Genomic DNA, 16510 nt, shown 5'->3' with positions numbered 1-16510 from the left:
TGATGTGAGTTTTTTTATTACAAGCCTAAACACAGAACAGTGCCATTCAGCTTCACTTACAGAATCAAAAGGTGTTTTAAGATCCTATTGTTACTCTTTCCTTACAAAATATACTATCAAGAGACAGCAGCAACAGTTTCTGCATAAAACAACCTGTCCCTAAAACCCAAGCCAGAACAGCCAGTTTTCTGTCCACCACCTATCACCCTGAAGAAGAGAAAGCTCAGTGGGATTTCATCATGCTATTCCAGGACTTAAAGGGCTGCTACAAAAAGGACAGAGGCTCTCTCTTCACAAGGAGCTACGCAGAGAAGACAAGGGGCAACGGGTACAAGTTGCATTGGGAATGGTTTCACATCAACATAAAAAATTTTATAGTAAGAATAATCATTCACTGGAACAACCTCCTCCATGGATGTGGTAGAGCTCTCATCACTGGAAATTTTCAAGATGTGACTGCACAGTGCTAGATGACCTCCTCTAAGTTCCCCTTGTCATGAATGGTTGGACCAGATGATCTTTGGAGTCCCTTCCTAACCTGGGCTGTCCTATGATTCTACCCACCAGAGACCAGTGCAGACCACACCACGCAGGCTCACGACGCAGAAGATTGTCTTTAAAATACAACAAGACCTCTAGATTTCTACTATTTAAGTCTCAGTCACCTTTTTTTTTTAAACATTCTAGCACTGTGGGGGTGATTTTAGAATCATGTTCATGGTACTGTTCAACTTCAGAACATGTTTTTCCAGCATTTTATTTCCACCTTGAGGTGGTGAAACTTAAGCAAACGTGGACAAATGCACTTGTTTTGGCTGCAGAAAAATAGTCCTGATGGCATCGTAACTTGATGGAAGTATTGTGAAGTGACATGCATGGTTTAAAAGTAGAAGCTAAGCTTTTACCATCAGTCATACACAGCATTTGCCACAGTAGTTCTGTTTTCAGTTCCAAAGTTCACAAAATACTCCTCATGATTCTTCAGAATATATGGAAAATATTTCACTGCAGCACAGTCAAGAGATTATGTTTCCATTTTCTTTACAATGTACTCAATAAATATTTGTGTTGTATTTTATAGATGGATCAAAGAGTCATGATACCACCCGAGACAAGGAACATTTCACATCCACAAATGTCACAAAGTACAACCTGGCACATATTCAAAGTAGTGTAACATACTTTGTGTAACTGTCTGAACGAGTCTCTTGCTTCCAGTCCTGCACAGGTAAAAAGCGATCTAGAGATATACTTACTTTCAGCTGACTACAATAGAGAAGGGATTAGTTTGCAGCTTACCACTTTTTGGCTGATGACATGCAACAAAGAACTGTGTTTTCCTTGGAAAGAAACTGTTGGAAAAAAATCTGCAGCTTTCAGCAACTACCCATACTGTCTTCCACAGATTCTCAATGTTAGCATATGCTTGCTAAAGAAACCAATAATCTATGCTCTACACAGTACTTGGTTGTTTATGAATGTGAGATCATCATTTATAGCTTGTTATGATGCTTAAAATTAGCCAGAGGTGCTCACTGTGGGCAGCATGAATCCCACTAGGCACTTCCTCTGTCTTCTATCCATGGCACCTAAGCCTTCCCAACAGGAAGACTGTTGCTGACTACAGAAATTTCCAAAACATTTCACATACCTAACACCTAAAATAAACTTACTTCAGATTTCCCTTCCTTCTGAATCAAACTCTAAGATTGCCAGGATTATAGGAAGAACAAATAATGAGTAGTAAAATAATTTCATTCTTTTGCAGGCCTTCAGTTGTTATTTTTCTTTCTAAAAAGATGCTGAATTAATCACCTGTCTTTGTGAAAATCATCTTCAACAGTATAAATGGCTGCCTACTCTTTATTTTTTCGCAGCAAAGTAAACAAATATGTGTTCTACAGACAACATCTCATGAGAAAAGCTGTGAATTTTCAGCACATCTTCTAGTACCTGAGGAAGCCCAAAGTAACCTCCCTGGCTTCCTTATGTTCCTTGGGACAGTCAAAGACAGAGAAAAGCACTCGGGCAACAAGTGATTGTGGAGCCTGTACCTACACTCACACTCTGAAACAGTGTAGCACCGGACAAGAGCTGAACACCAGAGGAAAATACTGCTTTCAAAGGTCAAGTAAGGTTCCAAAGCACTGAATGCTTAACATACATCTTGGGTAAAACTTTAGCTCCCAACCAATGCTAAAACATTGAGTCCTTTCCACACCACTCCTCTCATTTTAAACTTCCAATTAGCAAATACTTCAAGAAAAAGCTACATTTCTTTCCTTAGGGCTTTTGTGAAGAATGAGTATGCAAGTCTCCAAGACCCTTTTTAAGCCAAATGCAGGAAATAATCAATTAAGTAAAGTTTTTCATTCCTATCCAGTTAACCTAGTAATGTTAGGCTTCAGTTGAAAAGCGCAAACTTATTTGCAAGAAGTAGCAAAAGGTGATGACAAAGCTTGAAGGCAAGACTCGGCACACTACTCCTCTGGTATTTGAGGTAGCCTCTCCTCCAGTGTATCCGCATGTGCTGTCAATGCCTCTAACTGGAAACCTTTCTGTGAGACAGCCATTTACAGAACCCATTCCTTCAGAACATGAGCAAGCTATTACAAAATGATTGTACATATATATGTATGTATGTATGGCACATCACTTTCTGACTTTTCCCACTTGTTTACCCAAAATCTGCTGTAATTATCAACTTGATCCTTTTACTTCGCAGGTTCAGGGTAGCATAATCCAAAACAGGCATATCAAATAGTCACTATCACAAATTTCTCTACTCAAGGAAAGAAAGATGCTTCAAAAGAAGGATTAGCAGTCCAACTAAATAAAAGAGGATTGCACTGGTTGAGTTGATTTACTTCTAGTTTTACATTCAAAATGGAGATATTAGGACACAGCAATTGATTACAAGACAGTTTTCTAAATAAAATTCATTTTTCCTGGCTACTTTTTTTTCAGACCTCAACAATCCCTTTCACCAACATACCATACAGTCTTGTATATTTGATGATATTTATACACTAGTAGATGGGCTTATGCAAGCACATTAAACAATAGGTATCTAGGAAGTATCTCTTTTACTTCAAAGGAGTTATTTAAAAAATACACAAATTTTAGAAGTATGCTATATTCCAACATTATTTGAAAAAGCATCTCAAATATATTTAGGCTGCTACTACATAGAAATAGGTATTTACTTACAGCTCTTGCTCTCAAGATGAAATCACTACACAGCTTTTTCAATCAATCAAGATAATTTGAAAATTATGATCTTACTGGCACTGATCCCATTTTTAAAGCCCAAGAAAATGCCAGAAGAACCTTACAAAACCAAACATATTTTTAATGACCATTACAGAAATTGTTTTGCAACAGATATTCCAATTCAGCAAGTGTTTGTTCTTTAAGTAACTTTATATATATGAATGATCCTATTTGACTCAACGAGATTACTCATATGCAAAAAGTTATTTCAGAGGTAACTCATAACTTAAAATTAATACAAAAGATGAGATAATTAAACAATTACAAAGGCTCTTCTATGGCCTTTTCTTATGTAAAAAAAACCCAGTTTAAGCATGTATCAGATAGTATGACAGATCTAGTTAAGAAAGTATCATATACCATAAAATGCATATTGTACATAAGAAATGGTGTCCCTAAAAACATCCCTTAAGAATAGTTAAATGTATTTTTCTTATTAAAAATTTCTAAATCCAGAGTTGTACTTAAGACTGTCAGAATTCAGTCTCACTGATGAACAACTTAGTGAATTTATTTTTATTTTCTTGCTCTTATTTTCATGCGTATGTATATATCTTATACTTAATAGTGAAACATCCGTTTGTTGTTTGTTTTGCCACAATTTACATCAAAGTAATATAACAATGTAACAGAAATTAGAACTTGGCACCATTAACATTACTGATGCATTCACCTTGTCCTCAACCACAATGTCTCCTAGACACAATAAAGGTGTAGCCAAAGATTTATCCTGCCAATAAGATATAGTTATAGGTCCCATGAAGATTACTGACACTGAAGTACCAAATATGTACTGGCCTTGGACTTAGCAGATAACATGCCAGTTTTGAGACACATTCAAGTTGACAATAAATCAGTATCACAGTTCCAATAACAGGAAAATATACCTTAGAGGAATTTTTTTCTGTTAAAACATTCCACATTTGAGTTAGCTATTAAATGGTAATGATCACAATGGACTAGGCAGTAAGGGTTTTTGTGTCTGAAATGTGCAGATATTTTACTAGAAGGCTATTTTTAAAAGAACTTATGTGATTTTCAACTACACAGTATTTTTCCCTTAAGTCAATTTTGTCTTAATAAAAAAAATCCAGAAACTTGAAACAAAATATGTATTAGTAGCAATCTTACCATGAATTGTACTTGTTTTCTATATCTGCACATGCAAACATTTCTACAGCCTCCATAACCCCTCCCTTATGCGATAAAAAAGCAATGCTTATGGAAAGCTAGTGAGAGCAAGGTGCACTAGTTAAGTACTGCTGACTAAATTGTAAATGTAATTTTTCTCTTCCTCTCAGAACTCTCTCTCAATGCTTGCCATCAGAAATTCCATTCTGAGAAGTTTGTTAGAAGGGCTTCAATTTTTCAGGGTGTATGGGTTATACCTATTTTTTTCAAGCACCCTTTTGAACTTCTTTTCAATTTTCTGTTTTTGATGATAGTCATGCTGACAACTTTTTTTGGTCCATCAAATTCTGTAGTACAATTACATGAATTTACTTTTAATAAATTACCATCTTTGCATATATCAGTCAAACCATGAAGACTAAACACTTGCAAATAAAATGCATTATTAATTTAATTGTCACAGCCTATTTAGCTAGCTTCTATTAGTATTTGCTATAATATGCAATGTATCAGAGGGCAGAATCAAATTCAAAACATAAAGAATAAACTGATTATATTGTCCTAGAGAAATTAAAAAATAGCAAGCTTGCAAAATTATAATCAAGGCATTAATGTTTTACATAGGTAAGAAAACTACGTAACTTAATTTATAATATCTTTATACCCAAAGTGATTGTTTAACACGCTGAAGAAGGATTTCTTTGGTTCCTAAAGCCATTAAAAGGCATCAAACTCTCTCATAATAGGAAAGGAAAGCAACGGTGGTTTGGTATTTACTGCATTAGATCACGTGGCTTAAACATCCCCCATCACTAGCGAGGGACTGCGACTAGAAATTTATATTGTTGTTGTAGCTCTGCCACTACTGTTTGATGCTGCTCTACATTAAGCTGAAATGCCACCTAAAAAGGCATTGTGGATAAGAAATACTCGAAAGATGGACAAAGAAATTGCAAAAGAAGAGGGTATGAAGTCACTCAAATATCACTTCTTTACGCTGGCCTGGGGGCAAAGCTGCCACAGCCCAAGCTCGCAGACGGGGCAGGGAGGTTGTAGGCCTTAATGGGGCTCCTCTGCTCCTCAGGCAGCCAGGAGTGCGAGGGCTATGAACCTGCCACTTTGCAAAGGGGTGGCAGGGGAGGGACCTCCCTCCCCCTCCTCCTCCTCCTCCTCCTCACACCATGCTGGTGGGCCAGCCAGAAAGCCTTGAAGGAATATGGGAAGAAATGGGGAAAACGGAAACAACCAGAAGGTTTTCAGAACAATCCCACAAACAAAAGCCAGCAACAACTGATTTAGTTCGTAGCATTCTGCTTGTTTAGGAATTCATTTCAAGATGATGATCACTAAAAATATGCCTCTCAGGCTAAGATGCTATATTTGGAAATCTATTGTATGTATCCTTTATTGTGCACATATTCACTAGGGTAATGCAAGTTATCTCTATGTTGTATTTATGATGACTGTACAGTAAGTACCCCATTGTAAAAGAAAATATTAGTATTGAATGCTTCCAGTCACAAAAAAAAGCCACCAGAGCAAAACATTTTTTGTAATTGTTGGGCTATGACAACAGGCAACCAATATAAACTTTAATATGATATCTGCTTTGATGAAACTGTAATTGTTGTTCAATGCATCATTTTGTATTTTAGATTAAATACAACATCTCAAAACTCTTTAAATAATCACATGTTAGGGAAATTCTGGTTAAGCCCTTCACAGAGGAAATCTCATTAAAAATGTAAGCACCACTTAAAACAGTGCTTAGTCAAACTAAGGTGTATACGGTGCGTTAATTTAAAACTACTCTTAGGTCCCTCAGTGATTTAAGTGTCATGAACTTGTGAGGAAAGGGTCTAATTGATTACCATTTCCAGTGTCTTTAACAAGAAATGAACATGACCCAGAAGGAGCTTTGCAGTCTTCTATAGCTCCTACCTGTCATTTATTTTCCTCTTCCTTCATATCAAAACAAGAAAATACTCTTTATTTATGAAAGCCTACACCAGAAGAATGAGTTACAAGGCAGCAATACTTGAAACAGCATTAAGCATCCAGCAATGAACCCCTCCATCTACCCAGACTGAAAGAGAATATGTGATCTTTTGGCTATCCAAAACACATCAATTTTCTAGTTGCCCCAAAAATTCAATGAAATAGCAATAGTTATGACACAATGTGTCCAATAAATCTAAAGCAAAATCTGCTTATCTGCAAACACAATGCCATTTAGTTTGTAAAACACAGTTATATTTTAAATCACAGAAAAAATAACCTGCTTGCAAACAAAGTTTGAAAATAAGTTACTGTACGCAGACTGAAAAAATAAATTAATTCCTTTTAAAAATAGTCAAAACACCAAATCTTCCTTCCTGCCCAAGAACACTGAGGAAATTTTCTTTTTGAATCCTCTGTGACTTTGATCTCAGTGATAACATGAGTCTTAGAAAGTCATTTTATAAACCTATGAGCATCAAGGCCAGCAAGGAAATGTAAAAAAAAAAATTAAAAAAAATATTTGATTTTGTACTCAGAGGGACATTTAAAACTATGGAATTTTTGAGAAAATAATATCACCTCCAAAAAAAAAAATCCCAAAAGGTGCAAATCCTACACCTTTTACACAGAATTTCTTTCTACAGACGTGTTGTAAGCACCATGCCATCAGAACATTTAAGTATGTTGGCTCTCCCTTCAAGGTGAGGTTAGAAATCCAGATTACTTCAGTGTGGGCAAGCTAAATATTCCAGAAAAAGACTCCACATGCTCTATAGGATAAAATGAAGAAGAATTTTAAAGTAGTTTACCTTTCTTTGGGTGTGCCAACTCCATGCTTGCCCAGTAAATGAGTATTTAAATGCTTCTTCATCACAAATGCCACCCTGCCAAACAAACAGAAAACCCAGGAAGTTTACTTTTTTAGTTAGAACATCTTACACATTTTACTGATAATATAGTATATTTTACGTAAGTAAATAATATTTTTCTTATGTAATAAACTAATACAGTTTTATTTACACCTTTATTTAAGCCTAATGGGCCCATCCTGAAATCCTTCTTCATACAAAGTAGTTCCATTGTTTTTAATGAGTAACATGAAAATACAACAAGATCAGATGCTTTAATCACTGTTTATGCAGGTCAAACTTCATTGTATTAATTATTTAAAGAGGTATACATAGAAACAAATTAATAGCCTTAGTTATTTTACAGTCTCACAGGAAAAAAAAGGATAAAAAAGGTGAAGTACATGTTCATGAACACATCATGAGCAGGAATATTGTTTAAACTGGCAAGACGTTCTTCAAAGCACCAACAGCAGCAACTACCTGGCATTATATTTCTACCAAACACAGATAATTTACTTTCATTTTAGCAACATTCATAATGAAACAGATAGGAGCCTATCAAACACCATTCTTCTGCTGATAAGACCATAACATCAATTTAATTATGTCATGTGGCTGCTTCAAACAATTTAGATATCAGACTGAAGCTTCAAACTAAAATGGTTCTCTCTATAAGCAAAAATTTTACTGCTACAACTTTCAGTGTGAAAAGGGCTTGCAAACATTTTTGTTAATTATGTATTACAGCTGTCCTTCATAAAGTTAATTACTAATAGCTGAAAGGCAATAGACTCCATTTGCATATGTACATGAAAGGCATGACATATGCAAAAATATGATTTTAATTAGCATTCCATGATATGAAGGGCTACAAATCAAACTGGCATGTTATAAGATTTTTAACATTAAATGCTGAATTCATCTGGACGTGTTTGCAGTAATGGACAATGGAAAGACTGTAAAACACTAGCACTATGGGGTATAAGAGCCACAAAAGCCAAGACACAGTACTTTTCCTTTACAATTATGTTAATGTAGCTTCTCTGTGTCGGATCTACTTTAGGCACTTGCACATTATTACGAGAATCTCTCTTGTGCATCCCTTAAGGTGTAGGAATATAATACTGTCTTATTTAAATATATACAAAAAGACATTAAAAAACTATCTTAAATACTTTTCCCTACACAATTTATAACCTTTACCACTGTGAATAATCTGTTACACTGTTACCATCACTACTATGTAAGTGTCATCAGAATTACTGTACATAGGGAAAATAATTGTAACAATATAAAAATTGTGTTCTAATAACAGCATAAGGCATACAAAACATACTGCCCTTGCTTCTCCACATAGCTGTGAAAGGTACCAAACATATCTTCACTAATACTTCTGTTTCCTGTTACAAACTTCCACATTCCTTCTCTAAAAGAAAAATAAACTCAACAATATTAATGTGAAAAGGCAACATGTAATCAGAGTTGTAAAGGGATGCTTTCCTATTTACATGGAATATAAAGATCCCAACCAGCTACACAGTATTTTTAGGGAAGTGGGTTTTGTTTTCTGAGCCTGTGTACTTGAAGCTTCCAAACAAAGGCTGAACATTTCATATACCACACAACTGCAGGGGGTACAGACAGACATACCTTTCTGTAAAATCAAACACAAAGGCTTTGTTAATAACATGGAGCAATTAATCTTGCATTAGCTGCTCCCTCTCTGTTGTATCTAGGTTTTAGTATCCATTTTGCTGCTGTTACATAGCACAGATAAAATGAACCCTGACTCAGTAAGTGTCTCGGCATCTAGTAACATTTAAGGCTTGAAGACTTCAGACTTGAGGAGGCAGAATGCCTCTGTACAAGTCTGGAGTGCTCAGCAAAGCTCAGGACCAGCCCCCCACCTTACAGAATCAGGCCTTAAAAATAAAAGCAAGCTTGGTATTTTCATAAGAAACTGAGAACAAGATGAAAAAAATATTACCAAGAGACAGCCCTTACTGAACCAAGAGGCAAAGCCTAAACAACCTTGGCTGGATGCTGAGTTTGCGGACAACTCATTAAACCCCCACCACCACAACAACAAAAAAACAACAACAAAAAAAACCAAGCAAACAAAGAACCAAAACAAATAAACAAAAAGGACAAGTGGGAAATAAACAAAAAGGACAAGTGGGAACTATTTGGTTTTGTTTACTAAATCCTGTAGGTGATTTTCAGAGATAGTAGAAGTGTTTGCTGGCTTTACAAAACAAACACAAAAATGTTTTCAGTACATTCAGTAACTCTGGGTTCCCAAGCAATTACTGTTTTACTAGTTAAAAAATAATGGGTTTAACTCTGATATTTACCTCTGCTGAGGTAAATCAGTTATTCCTAAACTACTGCTAGAATTGAATTGATAGACATGACTTAGCCTTGGCCTTTGAAATTAATCTCAAGGGAAGTTTGACTGGCACACGTAAGGACTCAAGGAGTGAACGCTTTCAAGACATGTTGCACTACTACATCTTCAAATCATAAGGAATCTTTCCATTAGCTACAGTAAGCACCTATTCAGGCTTCACTGAATTTGTCATTTCTTGTTTTTAATTCCAGTGAAAATAGAAATATTCAAATACTAAAAACTAACACATTTCAGAAACGCATCAAAAGGGAGTAGTAAAAGCCTGTAATTGCCATAATCTAGTGTTTCCAGTACATGCAAACCAGGCCAGACTAGAGGCCTGGGACGAGTTTTACAAACTCTGATCTGTCTGAACAAATTCATCCTCAACTCACATGAAGACAAGAAGCCCAGTTGCTCTCCTGAGGGCCAGGTCTCAAAAAGCAGAAATGTCTAGCCTATACATCCAAGTCATGGTCACTGGGAATTCCCTCCATGTTATTGCAAGCTTGCTTCTAGAAGCCTTCTCCTAAAGTGGAAAAGGTGAGTAGGTAGGATTTTGTTTGCTTGCAGTAGCATTATGTTGGGTTAACTTTTTTAGTGATTTTCATCTCCTCTGGTTCCAAACCAGCAACAGTCCTCAGTCTTATACACTTTATGTTCAAACTTCAGGATAAATTAAAGATGAGTTGAAAAATTACACAGAGCTTTAGAATAGCATCTGCATTCCCTACGGGCAATTTTTTTGCACACAAACTGTAAATAAAAATAACTTTAAATCATAAATACATGAGTACCTTTCCCAAAATAAGTTTGCACAATATTCTGTTTTCAGTTTACAAGAGTTGTGGCTTTGTAGGAACGTGACCACTCATATTCCATGGCAATCTTCAAACAGTACTTGGACACACTCTCAGAATGCCTGTAACTGATTTAGAAGCCTCTACAGACTTGTCTTCAGTTATAAAAGAACATTTTAAAGTACAAAAGAAACAAAGGGACTTCTAATTCTGGGAATAAAGAAATATATTGGAAAATCTTTGCTTCTACTTTTTATTCTAGTGTAATACAAATTCTTCAGCATGTACAATGTTTATCATCACAGTACCCAAGGAATATGAATAATCTGTCATGTATTGTCTCTTCTCTCATTTTCTCTGCAGGGAGAGAACTGTGCTCTGTGAAGTATCTTGCTATGAGAGGGCAAAAGATTCTAAGTTTTATTATGTTTTGAATACATAATTGCTCTTTCCTTTTTAATAAGTACATCACTGTGTTAGTGAAAAGCCTAGTTAAAAAAAAAACACACACACACACACACACAAACCAAAACAAGCATTCTGGGCCATAAAATCATGAAATCTGTTATTTCCTGAGTGTTTACCAAGTGCTCAGCCTTGGCCTCGTTCCAAGGAAGGAGCAACATCTTACCTCTACAGAGAGTCACTTGAAGCCATGTCAACAGACCAGTCATCTTGTAACTGCACATAACTGCTGAGGAGGACCAGCATGAGAATTTATTTTTGTGGAACTCTACAAACAAGGTATCCAGCAGTTGATGCGCAATTTTAAATCACTTCTCAGTGGATACATTGCTCTCTACAACTGCTCTTGGAGAATTTATCTTACAGACAACAATGTTCAATGACAGCAGAAAAGTCCAGGAGAATAACAATGAATACCTACCCTTTATTCATATTCTCAATATCCTTTACATATCCTTTAAACTGTCCAAAACCTCTTTACACATGAATTTAATTATGAGAATACAGGTAAGCTACTGCATGACCTAAGTATACAGGATGCTTTAAAAAGCTGCTGGAGAGCCTTTAAAAAAAAAATTCAAACCCGCAAACAAACCCATGAGAAGCAGAATAGAATGCTATTATTTTAAAATTATTAGCATTTAGTGCTTGGTTTTAGCATAGGTCTCGGGAACACAGAAAGGATAAAATGTTTACCATTTTGGATAAATCACCCGGGAGATCTGATAGCTTCAAGGAATAATAAGAAAAAGGATCTCAAACTTTTATATACCATCACAGAATATGATGAAATAATACATTATTCTGTCTGCATCCAGTTTTGTTTTACGTGATCTGCGCTTGAATTTCTGTCCTTGTATCTCCACTTAAGGCAAGAAACCAGAAAATCAAGGCAAGCTTCACACATCATGCCAAGAAGGAGGACTGGGGTATGTTCAGGCAAGCAAATAACAACATGGACTCTTACTACCTTAACAAAGTATTCTTGTTCTTTACTGTGCCTTGAAAAACACCCTAATTGTTTGTAGTTGAATGTGTGGTTCACATGGACTCATACCAATATGGATTGCAACTAGTAAGAGAAAGAAATGGTGCATTTTTTCAAGGAATACCATGACTCACATGTATTTCAGAATGTTCAATAAAACTTACATATGTAATTACAGAATTTTGCACGCACTTAAGTAGCACATGTGCTACCCATAAAACTAGAACCTCACATGTTCAAATCAGCACTTAGTCAAATAGTATAAAAATAGCCTATGCAAACTTAAAAAACTTCAAGTTTTTAAATTCTCCAAACTATATCAAAAGTTGATATCCAAATCTCATCTCTCCATCAGGATTTTGTATTCAGCAGGTTAACTTCAGCAACAAGAGGGTAGAGGAAAATCCAAAACTTTCCATAACGCAGTGGTTTTCTGTAACAAGTAATCTTTCCTCCACATGCACAAAAGGCCGAATTCCTGAGAATTTCTTCAAGTCCATCATTTGTGGATGTTTGCTGACGCTGAAGGGTCCAGACTGGGGCGTTGATAACTCTCTTGCATGACTGCGTGCAAGGGACTCAATTTAAAAGAAAGTATCTGGCAGGGTAGAGTCTGGTGTGGAAGATATCCAGTAGTCTGAAAGGCTTCATGCCCTTTGTGACAAGATGTCAGGTTCAAGTAAATATCTGGCAGGGCGAAGTCTAGTGTGGAAAACATCCAAATATCTGAAAAATTTCATGCCCTCTGTGACAGGATGTCAAGCCTAGAACCCTGCATAGGAAAGATGAGGTTTTGTCCTGACTCATTTACCAGCCAAATAAAGCAGGTCTTATTACTTCCAAATAACAGTTATGGTTATTCTTCTTAAGTTACCAAAAAAAAAAAAAAAAAATCAATAACATTTTAAAAAGTTAACAAGTCGTGTGTAATCACCGAATATGCAATGCTGAGAGTGCTGTGACACACCGACTTGTACTCCCTGCTGACCCCATGTGTTAAAGAAGGATATGGCTATTTTATGCTCCCCCCTCACTAACACTGGTAATTAAACTGGAAAGCAAAACGCATACATCCTCATATTCAAGAGCGAGCAACTTGGTAGACTGGAAAATTCAACCTTTTTCTCTTGAAAATAGAAATCAAAAGACTTAAATGAAGTCAACTTTGCCAACCTTAACAAGACAAAAAACAGAGTTCCGTAGGAAGATAGCATGGTAATTCATGGAACCTAAAGATTAACATAAGTTTGGAATTTCTGAGATTTATTAGCCTTTCTGCCTGAAGTTTGAAGGTTGGATTTGGGGTTTTTTAGGGAGTTGTTTTTGTTTGTTGGGTTTTTTTTACAATTTTCCATACATGGTATGTTTCTTAATTATTTATTAACTTTTCAACTTTTCCATGTAAGAGTTTTGCTGCTGAAGTTCAAATCTCAACATTTTCAATTGATTTTTATGAAATCATCAGTGCAACTGATTACAGCCTTTTCTTCTAAAAATAACACGTCTCTTTTTTACTGTTACCTGTAACAAGCTAGCAATGAAACCAAGTTGCCCCATGGAAAAAAAAAATAAAATGACAACAACTTGTATTAATGGAACACCTGTACAAAGCTTGCACCCAAGGCAGACTTAAGTATCACAGCAGCTACTGTTCCTGCCTTGCTTTGAACAGAATGACAGACAACAGGATTGTTCAATGACCTGCATCAATCTCAAGAATAATTTACTGCTATATCAGACAGATCATTATGGATGAGTTGCACACTATCAATCAATCCCCTGTGTTGTTCCTGCATATTCCTGCATCTATCAACTGGAAGAGAGAGACATCCCTCAATGTATTCTTGTAGCTCTCTGCCACCAATCTGTGCCCCTCAAGATGGGAAAGAATTATTAGCCACATAGCTGTAAAGTAGTACTAATAGACACAATTATCTCCTCTTACATATTCTGGCAGAAGAGACTTGGGTACAAAGAAAGAGCAAACTAAATAAAACAGAAAACACCTTCTACTGTTCCACTTAAGCTGAACTTGCCAACCAAAGTTGTTGAGTCCTCTCACCATCCCACTTTTAAGAGAGGTATGTTACAATGTAAACCATGGAGGACAGAAATTCAGTCTGTAATTGCAAGGACTGCGGTAAAAAAGGAATATACTGGCAATATTCATATTATTTCCTCCCCCATGAGGGAACTCACATTCATTATTGTGTGACTCACCTGAAGTTACTTATTTTGTAATAAATAAATAAATAAATAAATAAACAAATAAATAAATAAGGTTTTCTGTAAATTAGCTATAGTTCCATTCTGAACTTTATCGGTTTGGGGGTTTTGTGTTGTGGGGTTTTATTTTAAATACAAAATGTACACTTCAATGGCAGCTGCGTGAATAAGCCAAGTCCAGGCAGTGATAACTGTTATTAACATAAAGGTGAGTGGAAAACCAAGAGGGGAACTGGTAACTTTTTGATCTGGACATACAACAAAAAGCAATAACTCTAAGTAAACAAATGGCACTCTAATTTTTGTTTGCTTAATGAGCAGACTTAAAATAGATAAACAGTGGCAAAAACTTTAAAGTCAGGTGTTCACTCTCAGGAAATCACCTTACAAATATATGAGAAAATTAGTACTGCTACAAGAAACGTTTGTTTCAATATTCAGAGAAGTTAATGAATGTTAAGTCATAATGGTAGACAGCAGCAGTACGTAATCACATTTCTAAATACATTTTACCAAATCACTTCTAAGCTAAAAGAATCACATGTTCTATTAATTTTCATTGGTTATCAAGCATCTGTAACTGTCACCTCTAACAGGTGTTTGGTAATCTAACAGCTGCACAAAGTATTAAAAAAAAGAAAGAAAAAGACAGAATCACAATGTGTTTTCTCTACTGCCACAATCAACCACAATGCAGAACCTCTTTGTCTAAATTCTGAAATGCAACCTTGGGCTCAGTGTTGGGAGGGCCTTGCATTTAAGAGAGATTACCACCAACATCCGAAAACAGGACATCACCAGAAAACACTCTTGCTACGCTAAATGAGGCTGCAGGAATGCTTTAAACACAAATGAAGTTTACAGATATAAGCACTGTGATCCAAAATAGTGCTTACCAACCTTGCCACCAAGACATTGCTTATGTCTTTTCTCATGATTTGTATATCCAACATTCCCATAACTCTGATCCCTCCCTTTTCCATTCCTTCCCCTTTCTTCAAACATTGGCCTGTCTCCCTACTTGTGATCCAGTCCATTCCCTAGCAGGATCAGGACTTCAGATACAAAATTGGATGCAGTAAGCATCGGTTCCATGTATCATCATCTTGCATCTGGAAAGCAACAGCCGGATGAACAGGCTAATATCTGAAGTGAGTTCTTCAAATAGATTTAATCTTTTGGGAGAGTCAGGTGAACCACATCTCTAGGTGCCCTGAGACAAGTTTAGAAAAATCAGACTTTCTGCAGACAGTTTTTACAGGGTTTCCCAGTGATTCTAAGGAGCGAAGTCCGTGCCTGTTGAACGTGCAAGAAACAGCCTGTAAGATTATCTCAAAGTAAGGATGTTTCAATGACTTTCTACTTAGAAGTAGAATTGATAGAGTCAAGCAAATATATTTAACACTTTGTTCTTCCTGAATGAAAAGTCACTGTTGTAGCTTCTTCCTGACAGCTCAAAAATGGCACTGCGGACTGAAACACCAGGTTTATGCAGAGATATCTTGACAATGAAATCCTCCTCATCAAAAGAATATACTCTTGACTGTCTTTAAAAGGAAATCAAAACAAGTCCAAAGATAGTTGATTCTGGGCTAGAAAATATACAGGGCCTGCAGTAGAAGTGCCACATATATAACTCAGTCAATTCAGCAGCTACAGTGCCTGTGGTCTTTTGCAAAGTTGAGAGGTACCAAGAAAGGAATGAGATGAATAAATTGGTCACTGTCTGATGACTGAACTGCTCAGAAGTCATACACAATCAGAAGACATACACAATTATTATTGACAATTTCCCCACAATTTGAAAATGCTGCTGGTGATAGATGGTGGCTGGAGCGAACTCTCTGCAGTCTACTTGATCTGTGAGAGTAGTGAGAATCTTGCCCTAGGTCTTTGCTTGACATACAAAAGCAAGTGCTGGTTGATTTGTTTATTCCTGAGACTTAAACTCAGCTGTAAAACATATCCTTTTTGCCTTACATCTCTGCATTCTGCAAGACTGTTTGACTTCAGGTAGAAAGCAAAATACTTCAGAATATCTTTTCGCCAAAGTAGCTGCACAAAAATAGTAAAACTGTGACAGCAGGATGTAATCTGTAACCATCAGTAGTACCATCCACATGCATGAACCTTTAACAACAGGCTAGTCAAATCAGAACTGACTGGTTCCAGCCAAAGGAAAAAAGAAGGTTATCATTTGGACCAGATGGGTTCCAGTCCAGAAAAAATGCATCTGATACTTGTATACCTATAAACACATTTGAAGCACAAGGATGGTTCCTTGAACCTGGCCATTGCTACCTCATGGACTAAGAACGACTGAATGCTGTCATCAGACCAATCTAACACTTGACTAGTACGTTTGATTAATGTTTGATTTTTCATT

At 36.3% G+C, this 16510-nt stretch overlaps 1 protein-coding gene across 5 annotated transcripts in view; it reads right to left on the bottom strand.

Moving 5' to 3' along the window:
- ZNF407 (zinc finger protein 407) overlaps window positions 1–16510 on the bottom strand; it is a 334117-nt gene that overhangs the window by 194545 nt on the left and 123062 nt on the right. For all 5 annotated transcript variants that reach the window (XM_027650921.1, XM_027650926.1, XM_027650925.1 and 2 more), the window contains exon 4: window positions 7215–7289. In XM_027650921.1, the coding sequence (XP_027506722.1) occupies window positions 7215–7289 (75 nt within the window). The remainder of the gene's footprint in view (window positions 1–7214; window positions 7290–16510) is intronic.

Source organism: Corapipo altera, unplaced genomic scaffold (assembly GCF_003945725.1).
Source record: "Corapipo altera isolate COAL_440 unplaced genomic scaffold, ASM394572v1 24, whole genome shotgun sequence".
In the NCBI taxonomy this organism is placed as follows: Eukaryota; Metazoa; Chordata; class Aves; order Passeriformes; family Pipridae; genus Corapipo; species Corapipo altera.
The sequence above is the reverse complement of the archived record's forward strand: the minus strand, read 5'-3'. Positions and strand labels throughout refer to the sequence as shown.